This window comes from Rutidosis leptorrhynchoides, unplaced genomic scaffold (genome assembly GCF_046630445.1).
Source record: "Rutidosis leptorrhynchoides isolate AG116_Rl617_1_P2 unplaced genomic scaffold, CSIRO_AGI_Rlap_v1 contig466, whole genome shotgun sequence".
NCBI lineage: Eukaryota > Viridiplantae > Streptophyta > Magnoliopsida > Asterales > Asteraceae > Rutidosis > Rutidosis leptorrhynchoides.
In genome coordinates this window covers 15,095-33,893 of record NW_027266699.1, presented here as the reverse complement: position 1 = coordinate 33,893, position 18,799 = coordinate 15,095, and the positions used below count along the sequence as shown (strand labels likewise).

The 18,799-nt window shown below is 35.9% G+C and overlaps 1 protein-coding gene and 1 pseudogene across 1 annotated transcript; both read right to left on the bottom strand.

The window, feature by feature from the left end:
- Positions 1-5,998: 5,998 nt before the first annotated feature.
- Positions 5,999-7,767, bottom strand: LOC139883879 (probable pectinesterase/pectinesterase inhibitor 21). The gene is made up of 2 exons (XM_071867989.1): positions 6,762-7,767; positions 5,999-6,687 (listed from the first exon to the last, which is right to left on the bottom strand). The coding sequence occupies exons 1-2, from the start codon at positions 7,765-7,767 to the stop codon at positions 5,999-6,001; spliced, it is 1,695 nt and encodes a 564-aa protein (XP_071724090.1).
- An 878-nt stretch (positions 7,768-8,645) lies between these two features.
- Positions 8,646-13,452, bottom strand: LOC139883882 (probable acyl-CoA dehydrogenase IBR3; annotated as a pseudogene).
- Positions 13,453-18,799: the final 5,347 nt, after the last annotated feature.

Below are 18,799 nucleotides of genomic sequence, written 5' to 3'. Positions count from 1 at the left end.
TTCCTTGGTTATATAAAACTGGTCCATTATTTGATGAAGAGCATAACTACAACTTTGTCAATGCAGAAATCAACATTAAGCTCCGGTCATTTGCACTAAAACAAGTTCAAGATTATATGTTTAATGGACCAACGAATTAGTCAATGGAAAAGTCTTAAGTCAATTGCATATGATACAATAATTGAAGTGCAAATCAATGTAGAAAAAAATTGTGATATCATACCTCAAATTGAAATCGCTACATCTAAAGAGAATAATAATGTCATTGAAGATCCAAGATTCGAGGACGAATCTTTTTGAAGAGGGGGAGAATGACACGAAATTAAAAAAAATATATATAATATTGATTTGAAGTTCAAAGTAAATGGTCGAAACTTCATCAAATGTTGGGCTATGGCAATAAAGGAGGTCTCGTGATGATCAAAATGAAATTTTAATATTAAATAAGACTTTGTTAAAAATTAGAAAGATGTTGGATCTTGAAGATGAAGTGAAAAAACTTGGAGGACCAAATGGCAAGAAGAGACTTGGAAGAATTAGTTACATTGAAGCTCACATTTCATGTTATTCAAATTAAAAGCTTATATTTCATTTTAATATTTTATTTATTTTGAATTTTAATCAGTACTTATTTTGAGTCAATTAACTTTCGAAAATTCTACCTAATTAGTTAATGGAAAATTATTTTTATTAGAATAAATACTCTTAATTTTATTATATTATCATACTATTAAATTTTATTGAAAATTGAGAAGTTTGGCTCTACCAATTCTTTTGGGTTCTGGATTGAACTCGTCATTATGGGAATAGAAAAATCCGAGATTAATCATTCTTATTCCACAATTCTCCACCCTTATTACTATAAGCCTAGGCATAGCGATCTAGTGGGTTTTATTGTCAAGGTTCTTTTTCCATATTTAGCTTGTTCATGTTGTTGATTCGGTTATCGAATTAGTTGTGTGAGTCTCAAGCATCGTGATTTTGGATTTCGCATCAAACATACTTAGAAATGGTGCCTGGAAATCCAGTTTTAGTGTCAGAATTTTGAAGAACAAACTCGTATTTTTCTCTCTCTAGAATTAGGAACGGTGAGATGTGACAACTGGGTCCCACAAGTACTTATACTCGATTCTTCTTGACTGCTAACGTGTCTAAACTCACCAAACCCTCGTCCCTTGGTCTTCCTGCCAAAAAACAAGCCATAGTTATCATCTTATTCAAAATTCATCTCGCCGTCTCTCGACTTAGAATGTCTCGACTTGTATCGCCAAGAGGATAACTTCCCAAAGAGACTCACCCTACCCGAGTGGGAAACATACTTAACAAACTCTTCGAGTCCCCTCACACTCGAAGACTTCCTTTGGGGGGGAATAGTTTATACACTCTAAAATATATTAGCCTCGAGCCGTGCTTATGAAAGAGGCCACACTTAGCCCAGATTTGGATAAACCCATGGGGTTAGTCTCTTATGAGCCCATAAAAGGCAAAATTTATAGTTGAGTAGCGTTAGAAAAGCCCAGAGCTCAGACAAAAGTTGACTCGAATCGTCAGGCTCTCGAGTCAAGTGATCACTTCTTCCTGAGACCAACACGTGCACTTGTGACAGCCCACATTGTAAAGCTACGCGGCAGTCGATGTGCTATAATAGTTGATTTGTACCATCCATACTAACAAGTTGCAACTTTTTTTCGGAAAACTCATCAATAGAAACTCCAACGTTGAGCGTGCTCGACCTTGGAGCTATGGGTGACCGCCTAGGAAGTTTTCCATGGAGCATGCGAGTGAGGACAAAACATGCTTGAAAGACGTGTGTTAGTCTATGGAGACAATCTCGTGGATTCTGTGGCGACGCCGTGCCACCAGTGCTCGTATCCAGTAAGAATGGCCACTGCACAGGAAAGTCGGGTCCTTACATCACTATTATCGATGCACCCACGTCCATCTCTTCTCCCACTATCTCCACCATCCCGAGAAGTGCGGAGGATAAAGCTACACCCCACGTCGCCGATTAGCCACTAGTCCACTACCATGGCTCACTAAATAAACTCAACATCACCGTCAAGTTTGCCATTCCAACTTATTCTCACTTTAACTCGCTCCAAACACGCTCACTCTTTAACATTCTATTGACTTGAGTTTCGATGTGCTAACGTTGACAAAGCCCGACCAAGTTCTCTTTGTTTCCAAGTCATCCCGTCCGATCAAAGCACATTTCCACTCACAAGTGAAGGAACTCGAATACTCGATCCAAGTATATCTCAGGATTATCACATACCATGATAGTTTTTGATTTTATGTTTACTTCATCTGAGGATGTGAATTAAACTCTGTTTAGTTCTAATAAAGAGAGAAATGTTCAGGTCGTATTTAAATGTCTTAAATATATAAAGTTAAGAATGGAGTACTCAAATATAGAATATCACGGATTACTTGATTACAAAGTTATACTATACACTGTCATATCAAAATTGGATAATGATAAAGATGATAACGAGCACTTGTAAAGTTTATTGGGTTAGTCTTAACCAAAAAGATATTGGCATCGATCCATAGAACACAATCTATCTCATGGAAATTCTTATGGTTATAGTCTATATATGCCTTGACTGTAATCAAAGGTAGCTTAACAATACATTATTATGCTTATCAGTAAAAATATAAAAACATGATTTTATAATTTTGAGCATTCTGGAACATCCCACCAAATTACACATATTATCTAATTAGAAATTTTTATATTCTTTGATTAATAATATTAAATGATACTATCTGCGTTCCACGATAGTTTATGTTTTGAGTTTTAATAGCATTTATAATTAATTAGATATAATGATGATATTTTTTAAAGAAAATATTTTCAAAGCTAAACATGATGTTTTGCTCCATCTGAGAGAGCTGAATTTTTTTTTTCACAAAAAAGTCTTAATACATTTAATTAATTATCCACGCCATTAAAATCCGAATCATCAAGCATTGTGAAACGGAGATAATAACCAATAGTTGCATCTTTATCTTTACAAATGAAAATACACAACTTTATGTATTTCCTAACAAACTATAAATACACTACGATGATCATGAAAAAAGGGTTTAAAAACAACATTTCAGTTTAGTCTTCTGATCTCAGTAGTCACGAGCGTTTCTAGAAACGTTAGAAAAGTACAGAATCGTTTCCGTATATGTTAGCAATATGACATATGGTTCATTTTTTTCGAACATCCAGAATTAAAGAACAAACACAATTAATGTGAGATTTTTTAATGCATAGCGAGGAAACAAGTTTGTCTCCACTACGGATATTAGAAATTCTATATCCTTGGTTTCTTATCAGAACGTGATCATGAACTCGTGCGAATTGTAGCATCCACCAGACATGGAATCGTTCTACTGCACTAGCAAAGTCCTGATCTCATCGTTAAACGAATTCATAGATGCATCGTGTGCAAGCCAAGTACTAAGCAATACAAGGTTATATCAAATCCTAAGTCTCGATATGACTCTGAAACCATTGGCATGATCGTCCATTAATTTTTTTGAGTTTGTTTTTCCTTATAATAATGTTATATTTAATTATGGTGAATCAAAATGAGAAGAACAAGAAGACTAGTTGATGATTCATTTCAGATAATAAATTATGTATATATTTCTTTAACGTCATATGGTAGATCAAAATATGTATGTATATATTTTTTTAAACGTGATATGATAGTGTTGGAAAATTTGTACTTATTCGATAAATAAATCGACAAGAGACAAATAAATACTGAATAATACGCTGAATATTATTAATCATGTCAACATAAGAACATAATTATATTATTGGAAATATATGAACGATTAAAATAAACAAACAAAGATTGAAGGGAAAGAGGATGCAAACAGTGGAGGCACGATCACATCGCTTTCCTTAAAGCGTAATACGTCCCGTACTGTACTTCGATTATGATGGTGTAGAGCTTCCCAAGATACAACCACAAAGAACACGACAATAAGTACAATATTTAATCGAGTTCGGGTGAGACTTACGCTAGCTAAACTCTCCAACGACACTAGAGAAGAAGAGACAGAAAGACGGTGGGTTGTAAGCCGACCTATTTGCTAGGAGGGTTTATCAGAGAGAGATCTGAGTTTTTCGGTATGAATAAACCCACAGACTAGTAAGGTATTTATAGGCTTAGGGAATTCGGTTGAGGTGAAAGAAATTGACTTGGAGTGCACTCCAAGACTCCTAATCCTAGACGAATTTGGACTGTGCACTCTGACCAATCCAAAACTTGATCGTCAATCTTCTTTCAGTTCTTGTGCAATTAAAATTTCAATTCAAACGGAAGATAAATATGTTTCTAATTAGGAGATAAAATCCATATCAAATTAGGAAATAATATCCCACTAATTTCATAAGTCAAAAACTTGTAATTAACAGTGGACAAATCCCACTTAAATACGGATATATAATTAAGAGATAAAATCTCACTAATTAAATAGACAAAAAATCAAACCGACTTCATCTCAAAAATAAGCGAACCGAACCGACCTTGTAGACTTCCTCTACAACACACTTTAAACTCTAACACACACAAACCACTATATATATGTGACTTGTGTTTCTAGAGAATTTTTTTGTACATTCATGCACAAATCACCAACATTCGCACTACCATTTCTCATTCATCATTGACACAAAATGTCAAATAAATGATTCAATACACAACTATATAGTATAGATAAACTATAAAAACTAGTTTCAATTTAATCCGACACACGAATTCGCCTATACGCGTGGTCAAACTACCATTAACCATATAATTTGTGAAGCAAAATATTTACTCACAAGTTACTTCTCAATCTAAGTTCATTCTTAGTCATGTAACAAGAGATTTGGGAATTGAATTCTTTTCGGTTATCCAATCCGGCCCTAATCTTAGAAAAAAATTTCGTTGCACTTCCAGTAATAAAATGCCATTTAGACTATTTTTAGAAAAAGTCACTTTTTACATAAAGTGTTGTTTGATATTCCGATATTTTATCGTAACAAAGATTTTTATAATTAATTTTTTTTATATTTACCTTTTAGGTACAATAATATAAATAATATAATTTATATAAACACATAAATATAACAAAAAAAATCTATACACAAACATGAATTAAAAAAATAATTCTTATTTTTCTTTCATTATATATTTATTTATTTTTAAGTGGATGGTATAGCAAATTGTGGAGGAACAGCGAATTATTTTTCCTAATCTGATGAGTCTATGGATACAAGTTATCTCTTTTCTTTTGACTGTTATGAAGATTTGGTTGTGATAAATAGGCATTCTAATATATGGTCACTTTCATGTTGAATCTACAGGTAACAATTAAGAGAGATAAAATAATTTAGCAGTTAGAACCGATTTGCAAAAATGAAGGCAATATTCTGAATGTGGAAATTACAAAGGACCTCTCATGCTTTCACTAACTATTAGTTCCAATATTACAAAGTTTAAATACATCAAATAATTTATATCGATCACGGGGCAACGTCCGGACATTACCTAGTGAGAAATTTTCGTATGGGTAAAGCCTAACATATCATTTATAGTTATAACTAATTTCAAGCAAAAACATGAAATTGAAATGATCTTAATTCATCTGGAAAGCAATGCAATTTAAGGGGGATCAAGAAATTGATAATCAAAATGAAGACGAACGATGGAAAGTGTCAAGTCGAGAATATTTACCATAAGAAAATAGTTACAAAAATTCCCTAACTTGTCACAAATTCCGTGTGGCCTTATAAATTTTAAAAGCGAATACATAGAAAATCCTTTACAAATTGCACATGATGATGATGATAACCAATAACACAAATTGGGAATGGCTAAGAACTTTGTTTGTTTCGAGTGTCAGTACGTACACATGATAATTGGAAAGATCAAGCTATGATGATGATTTTAATCATTCTTAGTCTTCAGTCTTCCCTAGCTATTGATTAGCCTCCGATGAAAAATAATTACATTCCCGGTTTATACGGCACGCGGGACAATTTAACCCATCTATCACCTCTTAGGAAAACCTCAGCTGTGTACTTTTGAACTTGGGCAGCCGTTAGTTTCTTAACTCCCTTCCACGTCACTCTACCAACCTGAGCGGCTCCTGCCCCCGAATTGTTATACTCGGCGTAGAAACAGCTGTTAAGACCAACATCTCCGGCCCAAGGGAACCATCCTTCTGGGGCGATCACGCTATCGATATTTGTATTCATGATCACCGTCCTAGAATAGATTTTCCAGGGTCTTCCTAGGTATGCCTTGTTAACATCTTTGACCAACATGTAATCAGGCTCGCCAGTGATCGTGCTGTCTTGGATCACTAGCCCCGTGTGCACGGTCCTTTCTTTCCTTCCGTGAGCTGTCACCATGCATGCCTGATTCTCTAGAGGTTTCCTAATGATGAATTTGCAATTCTGCATCACTATCGCTCCATTACCGAAGACGAAGTCTATGGTTCCGTAGACGGTGCAATCTCGGTAGAATTGGCGGCCGGCGTGCACGTAGAGTGTGTCTTGGTAACCGTACATTGTGCACTTGTAGAAGATTGAAAAGTCGCCTGCCACACGGAGAGCCACAGCTTGGTGTTTCTTGGGCCCTGCACTGTTCTCAAATCCTATGTCTTTAGCCATGAAGTGTTTTCCTAGCACAGCTGTTTAAATAGAAATTAATTAGACGCCATTAGTAAACTCAATTAATTTAAGAAAATTGAAACTAGATACTTACCAACGGTGGGGGTATGCACGGTGGTGATTCCGTCCAAGAAATTCCTATCACCGGTAATTATCGTGGTTGTAGCGCCTTCTCCGACCAAATATACATTATCCATATCCTTAGTAAATGTCACATACTCGGCATAGATTCCGGCCTTGACAAAAATCGTAAAAGGCTTGGTATTTTTCAAAGGAATGTCCTTAAGGGCCTCGTTGATGGTCGTATACTTTCCACTTCCGTCCTTGGCAACAATCACATCCGGCTTTAGAGTTGCAGGATTAACCTGTACCAGCCTTCGCTGGGCCCACGAAGGAGAAGATCCGTTCTGCAACGTAAGAAGCCTACGGCTGAAACTCGAGATGTTCAAGCTCGAGACGAACGAGCGGAGTCCATCCACCATAGAAAAAGCATTGTTCGTAAGCTCCATGGAAGTCTTTAGGATTTTCTTCATCTTCTCACCGGATTCGCCAGTCGTGTTCTCGAATTGATCCAAACAGGTATCTTGGTAAGTGTATGATGAAGTGAGCCACATCTGAACATCCTCCATCAAGTCTTCGAAGTCATGAAGGTCAAAATCGGCCATCTTGTCGAACGAATTCTTCAACTCAAAGATAGAGTCATTCATTAGGGTTTTGCAAGCATTGAGAGCATCTTTCGCTCTAGGATCCTCGGTTATCTTTTTGAGAGCCGTGGAGTTCTTAATGGCTTGGTCAATTGATTTCATCGCCAGCTTGAACCCAATCCTAATGAGCTCTTTAGGATCGGTCGTATTCGGGTGGGCTGAGTTGAGACTGTCCTCACAAGTCTTTTTGTATTCGGTTGGTTGGCAAAGGTTTTTTATCATTTTCTTTGAAGTTGAGATCTCTCCTGAACCTGAGCTTGTGCCATCCTTTTGTGTGTGCTCCGCATTTCCATGTACGCCATATGCGACGGCTACGACCATAGCGACAAGAATCAAGGAACAGACGCCAATAATGGTAAGCTTCTTCTTGCTACCACCATCATCGCTGTACCCCATATTTATATATAATTATATATATATATATATATATATAAATCTATTTCTGGTATTTCTTCTAACTTTTTTGTTTTTCTTTTTTCAAAACTTTCAAAGTTTTTCTTGTCGGAAAAACAAAATTGCAAGGAGAAAACTCGAGGCGAAAAACAGAGCCTTTCTGGGGCTCGAGGTTATTTGAGACAGTTTTTTGAACCCCCACGAAGGCTCTGGTCTGAGGAATATGATGAGTGAAGCTAGTTTATATAGTACTGATAATTTCGAAGTTAAGACCCGAATTTCCTGTAAGGAATTAGAGGTTGGGTTTTTCCTAGAAATGGATGGTCGTGAACTGTTTGTTTTTCCATAATCCTAACAAAAGCCCTTTTTTCCCCATTTAATTTGAATCCCATCTGTTTCGCATCGCATATGATTGGTGAATGTCCCTCCATCCCTCCCTGCTATATTAGGACTGTCTAGGAAATTTTAGCTGACCTCTTCGTGAACATATTTTCAACTTATGCCCGAAAAAATAAAATGAATCGTCTCTGTTTTTTTTATACCGATTTTAGTCGTTTTCCTTTTAGAATGGGTTGTGCATTTTCTTGCCATCAACTGATCGAATCAACATTGACCAACACTTTATGAAACCCAGATCGATTGAAATTAAATTTACTTCTCAAAAATATATTAAAATCATAGCTTGAATCATATTCTCAATTTCTCATTAACATGTATATCTAAATATATCCATTACAAAGGTCATGGTAAGAGAATCGGTTTCCCTTGAACGATCCATATATACTCCTCAAGTAGTCTTTAACGTACTAAATTATTTCCAAAGTTTCGTTGAATAATTCTGTATATATGAAGCAAAGCCTTTATGTCAACTAAGTGGAATATTACAGTTTGGCTCTCTGCAACTCTAACTTAGCAATAGGTCCCAAGTGAACTTCATCGGGGCCATCGGCGATTCTCAGAGTTCGTGCTGTCGCCCAGAGATGTGACAAAACAGTGTCCGATGATAGACCAGCAGCACCGTGAACTTGCATTGCAATATCTAGTACCATCAATGCCATGTTTGGAGCTGCTACCTACTCCATACAAACACAAATGGAAAAAAAAAATTAAATTAAATTAAAAAAAAAAAAACATGTGAACATTTGCTTTGATTGATAATTAAAAATTGAGTGCATTTGCACTTATTGAACCTCTTAATCTGAATTCAGATTTTAACTAATTAAGAGCGTTTGTTTTATTTTAAATTTTGCCACTTAATATAGCTGAATACATCTTACCGATTCAGATATCAAAACTCCACTTAATACCATTCAGATGTGTCTCAGGCGTGTAAGGGCCATGTTTCCACGCCTGCCACCTGATGATCTTGGTTCTATTCCCGCAGTAGCAATTTTTTTTTAATTATTTTTTCTGCTATATTTGACATTCTCTTTAAACAATACGTCCAATTAACTTTTAGTGATATATGTTTCCCCTTTAAATACTTTTTTTAGCATTAGAAATCAATTTATTTTCATGATAGTTTTATATATTCATGATAAGTACCAGTATAATTTCACAAAAGCATTACAAGTACTACGGATTACTAAAGTCTCACACTAAATCAAAAATTGACAAATTATATACTATTATATGTATATTACTTACTTTTAATTAGTTATTATCTTCTTAATAATTTTTATTTTTAAATACTTATTCAGATATTTAAAAAACAAACAGTATATATAAACTGTTATTCTGATATAACATTTAATATTCAGATCTTAATCTTTAAAAAAACAAATGCAGCCTTAGTCATTGTATTTTCATAAAAACTCGTCCTCATCAAACTTCCTATCCATCACACTAGCATCCTTTCAGAACACATGGATCGTTTTGAAGGAAAATTGCTAAACTTTACTTATTGTATTGTATGATGCCAAAAAAATGAATAACAAATGTTCACAGATTACCTTGGCCATAGCAAGGATACCACGAGCCTGTTTGTTTCCAAGCCGATCAAGCTGATCAGCTGCTTCCAGAACCAACAATCTTGTTCTCTCCAGCTCTATTTGGCACTATATAACATAACATCCATTTGTGCCACATGAGAATACGGATGATAAAATCTAAAAAACTGATAGCTTTATGGTTGGTTTCGTGCTTTCAGCTTTAATTAGATACTAATAATAAGATTGTAATGTTGAATTTAAGGAATGTAACCTTAGCCATGACTGAAAGAAATGAGCCATGCTGAGCAATGAACTTTCTGAATGCTTTTCTGCTAAGAGCTCTTTGAACCATTACTTGCATACCACGTTCTGCAGCACCAATCAATCTCATGCAGTGGTGCAATCTTCCTGGGCCAAGTCTACCCTATACATATGCAAACGACGTCAGATGACAAAATAATCCAAAACCATAAAAAAAAGAATACATAAAAAAATAAATAGCCTGGGCAATTTCAAATCCACGTCTTTCTCCCAGTAGAATATTCTTTGCTAGCACTAGCACATTATCGAACACAATCTCGGCAAGACCATGAGGTGCATCATCAAAGCCAAACACCTGAAGAGGCCTCTTTATGTGTATTCCTGGAGTATTAATATCTACTAGGATCACGGATTGTTGCCTATGTTTTGGTGCAGTAAAATCAGTTTTACCCTGCATTTGACAAAGTAAATTTGTTTTAAAACAATCAAAACAACCAAACGGAATTGCTCTTTCTTACATGGATCACCACTAACCATGACTATAAGAAGTTTACACCTTGGATCCATGGCCCCACTTGTCCACCACTTTCGTCCATTGATAATATACGAATCACCTTGTCTGGAAAAGTAAAATTGCATGATTTTATAAGTGATGCAATGAGGTTGTCTCACCAAGTAATTATTGAAATATTCAACATTCTGATTTGAAACTACTGTATTTCAGTTATGAGATGAGCCTACCTCTTGATAGAACATTCAATATTAGTTACATCAGAAGAAGCAACTTGAGGGTCTGTCATTGCAAATCCAGAACGTATTTTTCCTTCAAGCAACGGAATTAGGCATTCCTGGAGTGGTTCTTTGGTTCCATAACATAGTAACACCTAAATATAAAACACATTAGGTATCATAGTTAGCATGTAGTAATAAGAATTTCTTGATACTGAAGAATCTAAAGCAATCGTCGGTACCTCCATATTTCCGGTGTCAAGAGCACCACAATTAAACACTTGTGGAGCCCAAACAGAACGTCCCATGATCTCACAAAGGAACCTGGGAAGTTATTTGAATAACCAGATTCCTTTCCAGCAAATAGCATTTCTCTTGCCCTACCAGCACTGTCAAGCTGCAAGAAAAAGCAGATTTACATTGATGGAGTAGTAAACACGCAAACACAGGAATATGCCTGCGGTAAGGGAAAATTAATCAAAAGGGAAGAGCAAGGAATCATTAGAATCACATGCGGGAATAAATAAGTTCCATAGACCTTCTCGTTTTGCCAGCTCCTTCACCCTCTCCTCTTCTGAATGAACTGTCCAGCGTGAAGGGGATTGAGCGAGTTTGTAAAATTCATTTTCCATGGGGTATATCCGATCCTCGATGAATTTAATCAACTTGTTTCTTAGCTCAAGAACCCTTTTACTGGGAACAAACCTTCCCCCCTCGTATTCATTCTCAAATTGTTTCCTCAAATCTAGGAAAATAGATCGATAAGTTAGATAAATAAAATGTTAGACAATTTTCATCCTAAGGAAAACTAAAAGGCCAGAAAATAGGAATAGTTACCAAATGGAGGATGATCGGAAAGCACAGATTCTCGAGCAATAAAAGCCAAAGCGGTATCAATGAGACCAATGGCATGGCCTCCGGCACATCAGGCACGTTCACCTCCAGAAGCATTGCCCTGCATTGTGGAACCCATTTGTAAATAAACTCGAATAGCATAAGATTTCAAATAGAGAATTGAATTCTTGTACTTAAATACCATCAGCCATCTGTTATAAACCCCAGTGTAGATTGAAGCCCCACGAAACAAACCAAATGCATTATAGAATTTCCATTGAGCAGCAGGCCAAGGTTTTCCCTAAAGGGCAAATCCTGGTGCGCTAAGGCTCCCCGCTTTGGGGGGTATGGGGGAGGATATCGTAGTACACAGCCCCACATAAAGGGATGCACGCAAGTCAGCAAGACAGTGGATAGTTAAAATAATTCTTACAGCAGCGGCACAGTAATCTGCCAGAAATTCTTCTTGTGATGGAATTCCTTCTAGGATTCCAGTACTCTCAAAACCTGCTTCCAGATGTTCCTTGTCAACATTCTGATTCACAAGATAAGGCTGCCAAAGTAACAATCAGTCAGTCAGTGACTAGAGTTGTGATTGGTTCAACTTTTGGAACTTACTTTTGGAGAAATGACAAGTGCTTGTTTTGTGTGATTTTGAACTTTTTAATAGAAATTATTATCCATATAAGCTGGAAGTAAATAGTGAGAAGTGAAATCCACTCATTACCATACAGGTATAAGCAACATCACACATTTGGTTTCCGAGAGTAGATAACTCCCAGTCAAGAATACCAATCACTCGATCCTACACAATGAAAAGCAAGCCATCAGATGAACAATACACACATAAATTCATCCATATCAATAACAAACACTAGAGTTGAAAACTTCATGAGTATATTATTCAGACCTCGATGGGGTGGAACACGACATTATCGAGCCTAAAGTCGCCATGGACAAGGCCTGATGTTGCCCCCGAAGAATCTTCCAGCAGGATATTTTTTCGCAGCCAATCAATCAGCTGAAACATCTTTGGATTGCTCTCGGGTTTTCCTTCAGAAGTCGAAGCAACATATTGTTTAGCCCATCTCTCTTTCTGAAACAAGCATCCAATTAGTCCAAATCTAGTAAAAATGTACTCTCATTTTAATTGATATACGCTCCAAACAATCACAAACCTGTCGTTTACAATAATTGTCACGACGTCCATACTTTCATAACCCAATAGGATCGACATTGGCAGAATGAAGAGCAGCCAATACTTGAGCCGTGGCTCGATATATTTCCCTCCTCCTCTCAGGTGGTACTCCCTAATAAATAAAAAAGGGTTCAAAAGTCAAAATCAATCAAAAGTATTTTGGGAACGAGGTCAGAAAACATACAGGGAGCTTGGGGTTGATGAAAATTCGCCCTTCGAGAAACTCCATGATGTAAAATGCAGTTCGGATGAAACTCGGATCCATGCATAAGCAGAAAACCTTAGGAACTGGGACTTGGATGTGATCACCCAGAGCCTTGAGAACCTGTCAGAAGTTTTATTATGAAAAAAGCTTAAAACAAGTAAATAAATATATAAAATGAAATGTTTGGAATTGACCTGAAATTCTCTGTCGACGACATGAGCTGACTGGAGCAGCTTGCCGGGAGGCTTCTTCCTCAAGACGTAGCGTTGAATGTAATCTCCGGTGCCGACTTTAATCAGAAACGTTGGGTTCGATTGTCCATGGCCAAACTGTTGAGTGATAAATCATTACAATCACTTTGAACGAAATGAATTTCACTTTGAACTAGTACTACTGTATGTATGTACCTGAGAGACAGAGAAGTGTGAGGGAGAGAGAGGGAAGCCAGGGACGTGTTTGGATGCATAGCCAAACAGAGCTTTAAGGTCCAGCTTATGTGCTTCCTGTATTTCTCCAGTACGATTCGGCATTTTCCCTTCCCTTCAAACTTGTGAAATTAGATTATACTCGATGTATTATACACCAATTATCAAAGAGATTTACAATTTTGGCATCGATGCACTGCAGTATATCTTATAGTCTATTTGTTGGAAATATTAAGTAAAGGATCAAACCCTGGATTTAATTCAAAGGACTAGGCTGTCAATATCATAAGCAGGCGAGCCGGAATTTCATTTTCAGTTTGGTATTAAACATATATAATGAACTCCGTCTTTCCCTTTTAGTACGTAAATGATAAAACTCTTAGGGCCGTTCACTAATGAGAATTTTCGTTTTCTTTTCGTTTTTCGAAAACTACTGTACAATCCCAATTTTCATTTCATTTTTATTTTTTTATCTTTTTTTAAGTATATAATTTTTATTTTGTTTTTCAAGTCAAAATCTCTAATTTTAATCAACCCAACTCCGACTGGCCACCGCTCCGTGCAACATCCCAACCGAGTCCGACTTCCCCAGCAATCGTCGACCGATGGCGTTTTCAACATGTCGGATCAAACCGTTGACCGCCGGACCGAAACTTTGAGGTAAGATTTTACCCAGATTCACATGTCGAATCAAAATGAAACTTATGTTAAAACACTCAGAAGACAACCAGGAACAACATATATGAGAATCAAACAAAAACTCCAAATTGTGTTCTTGAAACCCGAAAATTAAAAATCGAAATTAAGTGAAAACCGAGCCGAATTAAAGGAAACAAACCTTGGAATCATCATCTACGTGTCGAGGAGACCAAGAATCGACCTTGGATAGGTCAAATTGACGCCGGAACCGGCATGTCGCCGACGAACATAGAGGAGGACGACGAGCGATCCGGAGGAAGAAGAAAGAGAAGAAAGAAAAGGAAAACACACTTTGACCCCTGACGTTTTCTTTTGTTTTCAATCCAGTCCCTCGAGTAATTTGAAAAGTTCAGATTTGACTGTCTCTTTTTTCAGAGAATTTTGTGAAAATTCTCAAAGAAACAAAATCGAAAATCGTCAACTGAACGTATTTTTAAAGAAAAATGAGAATTTTGTGAAAAATGAAAAATTTTCGAAAATTGGCTACTACTGAACATGTCCTTATCTTTCCCGGATAATATCGAGATAGAGGTGGCAAAATGTGTTCATGTTAATTTGATTGTTCGTGATTATTCGTTAAAAGTTTGTTTATTTACACGTTCATTTTTAAACACGATCGTATATGAATGAATAAATTGTGTTCATTTTTTTATGAACAAAAATAAACATGAACGAATATGATGGTTCACTTTAGTCCATATATTTTAACTCATTTAATCTTAAATTTATTATGCTCATTTTGGTTCATATAATATGAACATGAACGAAAATGAACAAAAAATAAAATCAAAATATGAACATAATATGAACAATGAATAATTTTTTGTTCAATTTATTTTCATTCGATTCGTATTTAATCGTTTTTTCTAGTTTACCACCCTATAACGAAGACTGTCATAGCCTTGACGCGAGTAGAAATTAAGTTGCTACTCTCTCTGAATATGCCAATTGTCGTGCCATGCCATGTGTATATTTGATTGATTAGGAGGAGAGTTAAAAATTGGAAGAGCGACAGTGAGGTATATGCTTCGATAGATTTGTATAGGCAAAGTTAAATGCTACATTATTCTTTATATTTTATTTGGAGTTTTTAGTTTTAACGTTTTACATTCCGTTAAAATATTTAGAACACTTTTAAAAAAAGGTTAAGTGTGATGTGCCGTAATTTGATCGTGACCTATTTTATTAGAGCAAATATAAAAAGTGGAGAGCCATTTTTATTAGAGCAAATATAAAAAGTGGAGAGCCATTTTATAAGGATCAAGAGCAAGACAAATTTGTTGAAGTCATATATATTTTAATGTTTCTTTTTAATTTTTAGAGTTTTTATTGATAATTTTATTAATAAATATGTTAAATTTTGATATGATATTTTAAAAATAAATATTGGTATGAGGATCATTTGGAGTGGATTGGAGAAATGAGTATCAATTTTTATTGTTTATGATACATTATTTATATGGTGGCGACGTACTTAAATTGACTTGACTTTAATTTTGGGCTGGATCTTTAGTCCTTCTTAACTGACTTCCGCTAAAAATTATCGACTTCTTTATTATAATCAATAAAATAATGCCATGTGGACCAAATAATCCACGTTAAGTTGTCACTCGTACCCATTTAGATTTAACGAAACCCTATTACCAAACCGTCTCATCGCGATTAAATCACCGAACTTCTAATTTTATTAATGAAACTAATCCTATCATAATACTACTATCCTAAACTATCTTTATTCCTTAATTTATCAAAACCTTCCAAAGCTTCCCTACACCAACCCCATTCAAACCATCGACCCCACCGCCGCCGTTATCAACCCAGCCACCACAACCGCTTCTATTCATTCATTTTACCGACGCCTCCAACAAAACTCTCCTCTCCCACAAACACAGGAATACATAGAAGCTCTTGAAGCTTTTCAATGAGAATAACAAAGAAAAAACTCTACTAGTTGACAAGCTAATGGAGGCAATATACTAGTATTCATCTTTGATTAAATTTTCTTCTCCATCTTTGTTTTGGTTCTTTCTTTTTTGGATTAGTTGGTGAGCGAGAGCGAGAGATTCAGTATGAAGAAGGTAGAGGAGCTGAGTAAAAACGTCGAATTACTACGGTGAAAGAAGAGTTTAAAGAAAGCTTTTGTTTTGTGAACTGTATATTAGCACAACTACCACTTGTTTCGATCTCTTTCCAGTTTCATTTTTCTTTTCTGGGTTTTTCTTTTAGATTTGTGTACGATTGAAAAATCAAATGATCTACAAGCCGCTCTGTCAGTGTCGCACGCACTGTTTTAGTATTTTCTTTGGAATTCCATGTAAAACTAACTTGCTTATTTTTTATGGACTCAATTTTGAATCTGATAATTTATACTCACTAAGCATATTGATAAAATATTGCGGTGAATAAATAAGCTAAGTAACAACCCAGAGGAAGGAAAAATGGCATATTTCATTTCATCAATGAGAAGCAAGTATTATAAATTTATTTCCCTTTCGATTTCGATTTCGGCAAAAAAATAAAAAAAATTGTACAATCTCTCACGAATTAATTGCCGATTCTACTAGCTAATTGTACTCAAATACTAATTACCTTGCCCAATAATCAGTATGATGTTCAAGAAGATGGTTCAAGTTTAAACCTTTCTAGAGAGGGAAAAATCAAAGCATCAATGGATGCCCATCGAAGAGACGAAGAGACGACTTGTTTATAGTTGCTGGTGATGGCCACTATATTGTGGGCGACGGGGTTTGGGGTAAGGACTGTGGAGGATTTTAATAGTTAAGAATAATAATAGTTCAATAAGTAAATATACAAGTTTGGTCGCCTTGTAACCATATTGGCAGGATGGTGGGTTTTGGTTGCGACTCAAGAGGCGCTTCAAGCAAAGGATTTGGACGGGATCTGCGATCTTTTCAGGAAAAGTTTGCTCACTCTGCTCGCGTTGCTCATGGAAGAAGACGTTTCAGTCAGCAAGTTAATGGGAAACAAGATCCAAATTCCTCAGGTCTAAGAGGTTTGTTCGTCTGCGTGTCGAGGGTGTTCCATTACATGCTTTGAATGGAGGTTTCTTCAGTAAACTTTGGTCTCTATGGGGGATACGATTAGTGTGGATGAAAACACTCTCAATCGTGCTAAACTTGATGGTGCTTATATTAAATGTCGTTTGTTTGACGATATTTTTATTCCAGATGTTGGTTGGCTGGCGATTAATTCATTGCTATATTATATGAGAATTAAAGTGGAGCATTATTGTTTGGAATTTAGTTCTTTGGCGACATGTCATCTTTCTCAATCTAGTCAGGAGCATGTTTCGGATCTGGATTCTGTAATTCAAGAAACTCCGTTGGATGCAATGGACAGGCAAAATGTTGTGAATGATTTGTAGTCAGTTCCAAGTTACCGAGATGTTGTAATTATTGGAAGATCCCAAGGATTACAGACTCAGGTAATTCCAGAGCTCCCTTGAATTCAAAATATTACGGATAATGATAATACCATAACTGAAGATAATGTGGAGAAATCCAAAGAAACAGAATCACAACAAACTCATGCTATTGATGGAATTCCTCCCATTCAATTATTGAGCTCTTAATTAATCATTGAGCTAGTTACTTTTTCAAATTCAAATTTTATGCTAGCTCCCAAGATTGCACGAAAATCTGCTATCAATACAGCTTCCACTCCAGGAAGTTCGACTAGGTCTACTAAAAGTGTTTACAAAAGAAAGGTAGTGGATGATTTGGATGGTTTAACGGTGGAAAACTATAAAGAGAAAAAGCTTCCTACCATTCCTGAAGATCTTGCTTCCACTGGATTACACTTTTGTATGATATTCGCAGATGAAGTAGACAAAGCGTTGGATACTCTTGAAAGATCTTTGTCAAATCCAGCGCCTAGGTGCTGATTTTTGTTAAAGTAGGGTTAATGTGTTATCCTTGAATATTCGAGGAATTGGGTACTCATTTAAAAGGAAGAGGATGAAGTTATTAATTCACAAGTGGCATATTGATAATCTTTGCTTATTGGAAACTAAAACTTGTGCTGCAAGGATGAGTTCTTTTATTGGCATTTGGGATGAATCAGTTGTTGAGGTTGCTTGTAATGACTGTGGTTTTTCAGGAGGTTTGCTGGTCTTCCGGAAAAGATCGATTATTGATTATAAGCTGCATCTACTTTATTGCGTCGTTAGCTTGTTACTTTACTAGACTTATTTGCTATTTGGATGGCATGCATCCAATATAGCGAGTTCGGATGGTTGTATTTACAGCTCGAAACTCTCATATCTATTAAAGTATTATCGTTAAAACCTACGGTAGTTGATTAGTGGACGACGCAAATCAGTAACACCTATCGGTTTTGGCTTTCGAACTTCTTAGTTTGGAGGATTAGGTTTTAATTCGAAAATTACTGACTGGTGACACGATTGACTCGACCACCTTAAATTTTATTTTTTTATTTTAATAAATTGTCCTTCTTTATAAAAAAAGAAAAGAAAAGGAAAAATAATTATAATAGTTTAATAAGATAGGATTAATTTTATTAATAAAATTAGAATTTGGATGATATTGTTCTAGAGATTCGTGTAATCCAATTTAGCATGTGTAGTACATTTAGCGTGATTTGGGGTACTTGGTCTACCTAAATGACATGTGGCAGGGCTTTATTGTTTACAATATACATGTTGGCAATAACGGAAGTTAGTCGATCTCGAGAGAGACTAAGTATTCTAACACAACGTAAAACGTTGAGACTA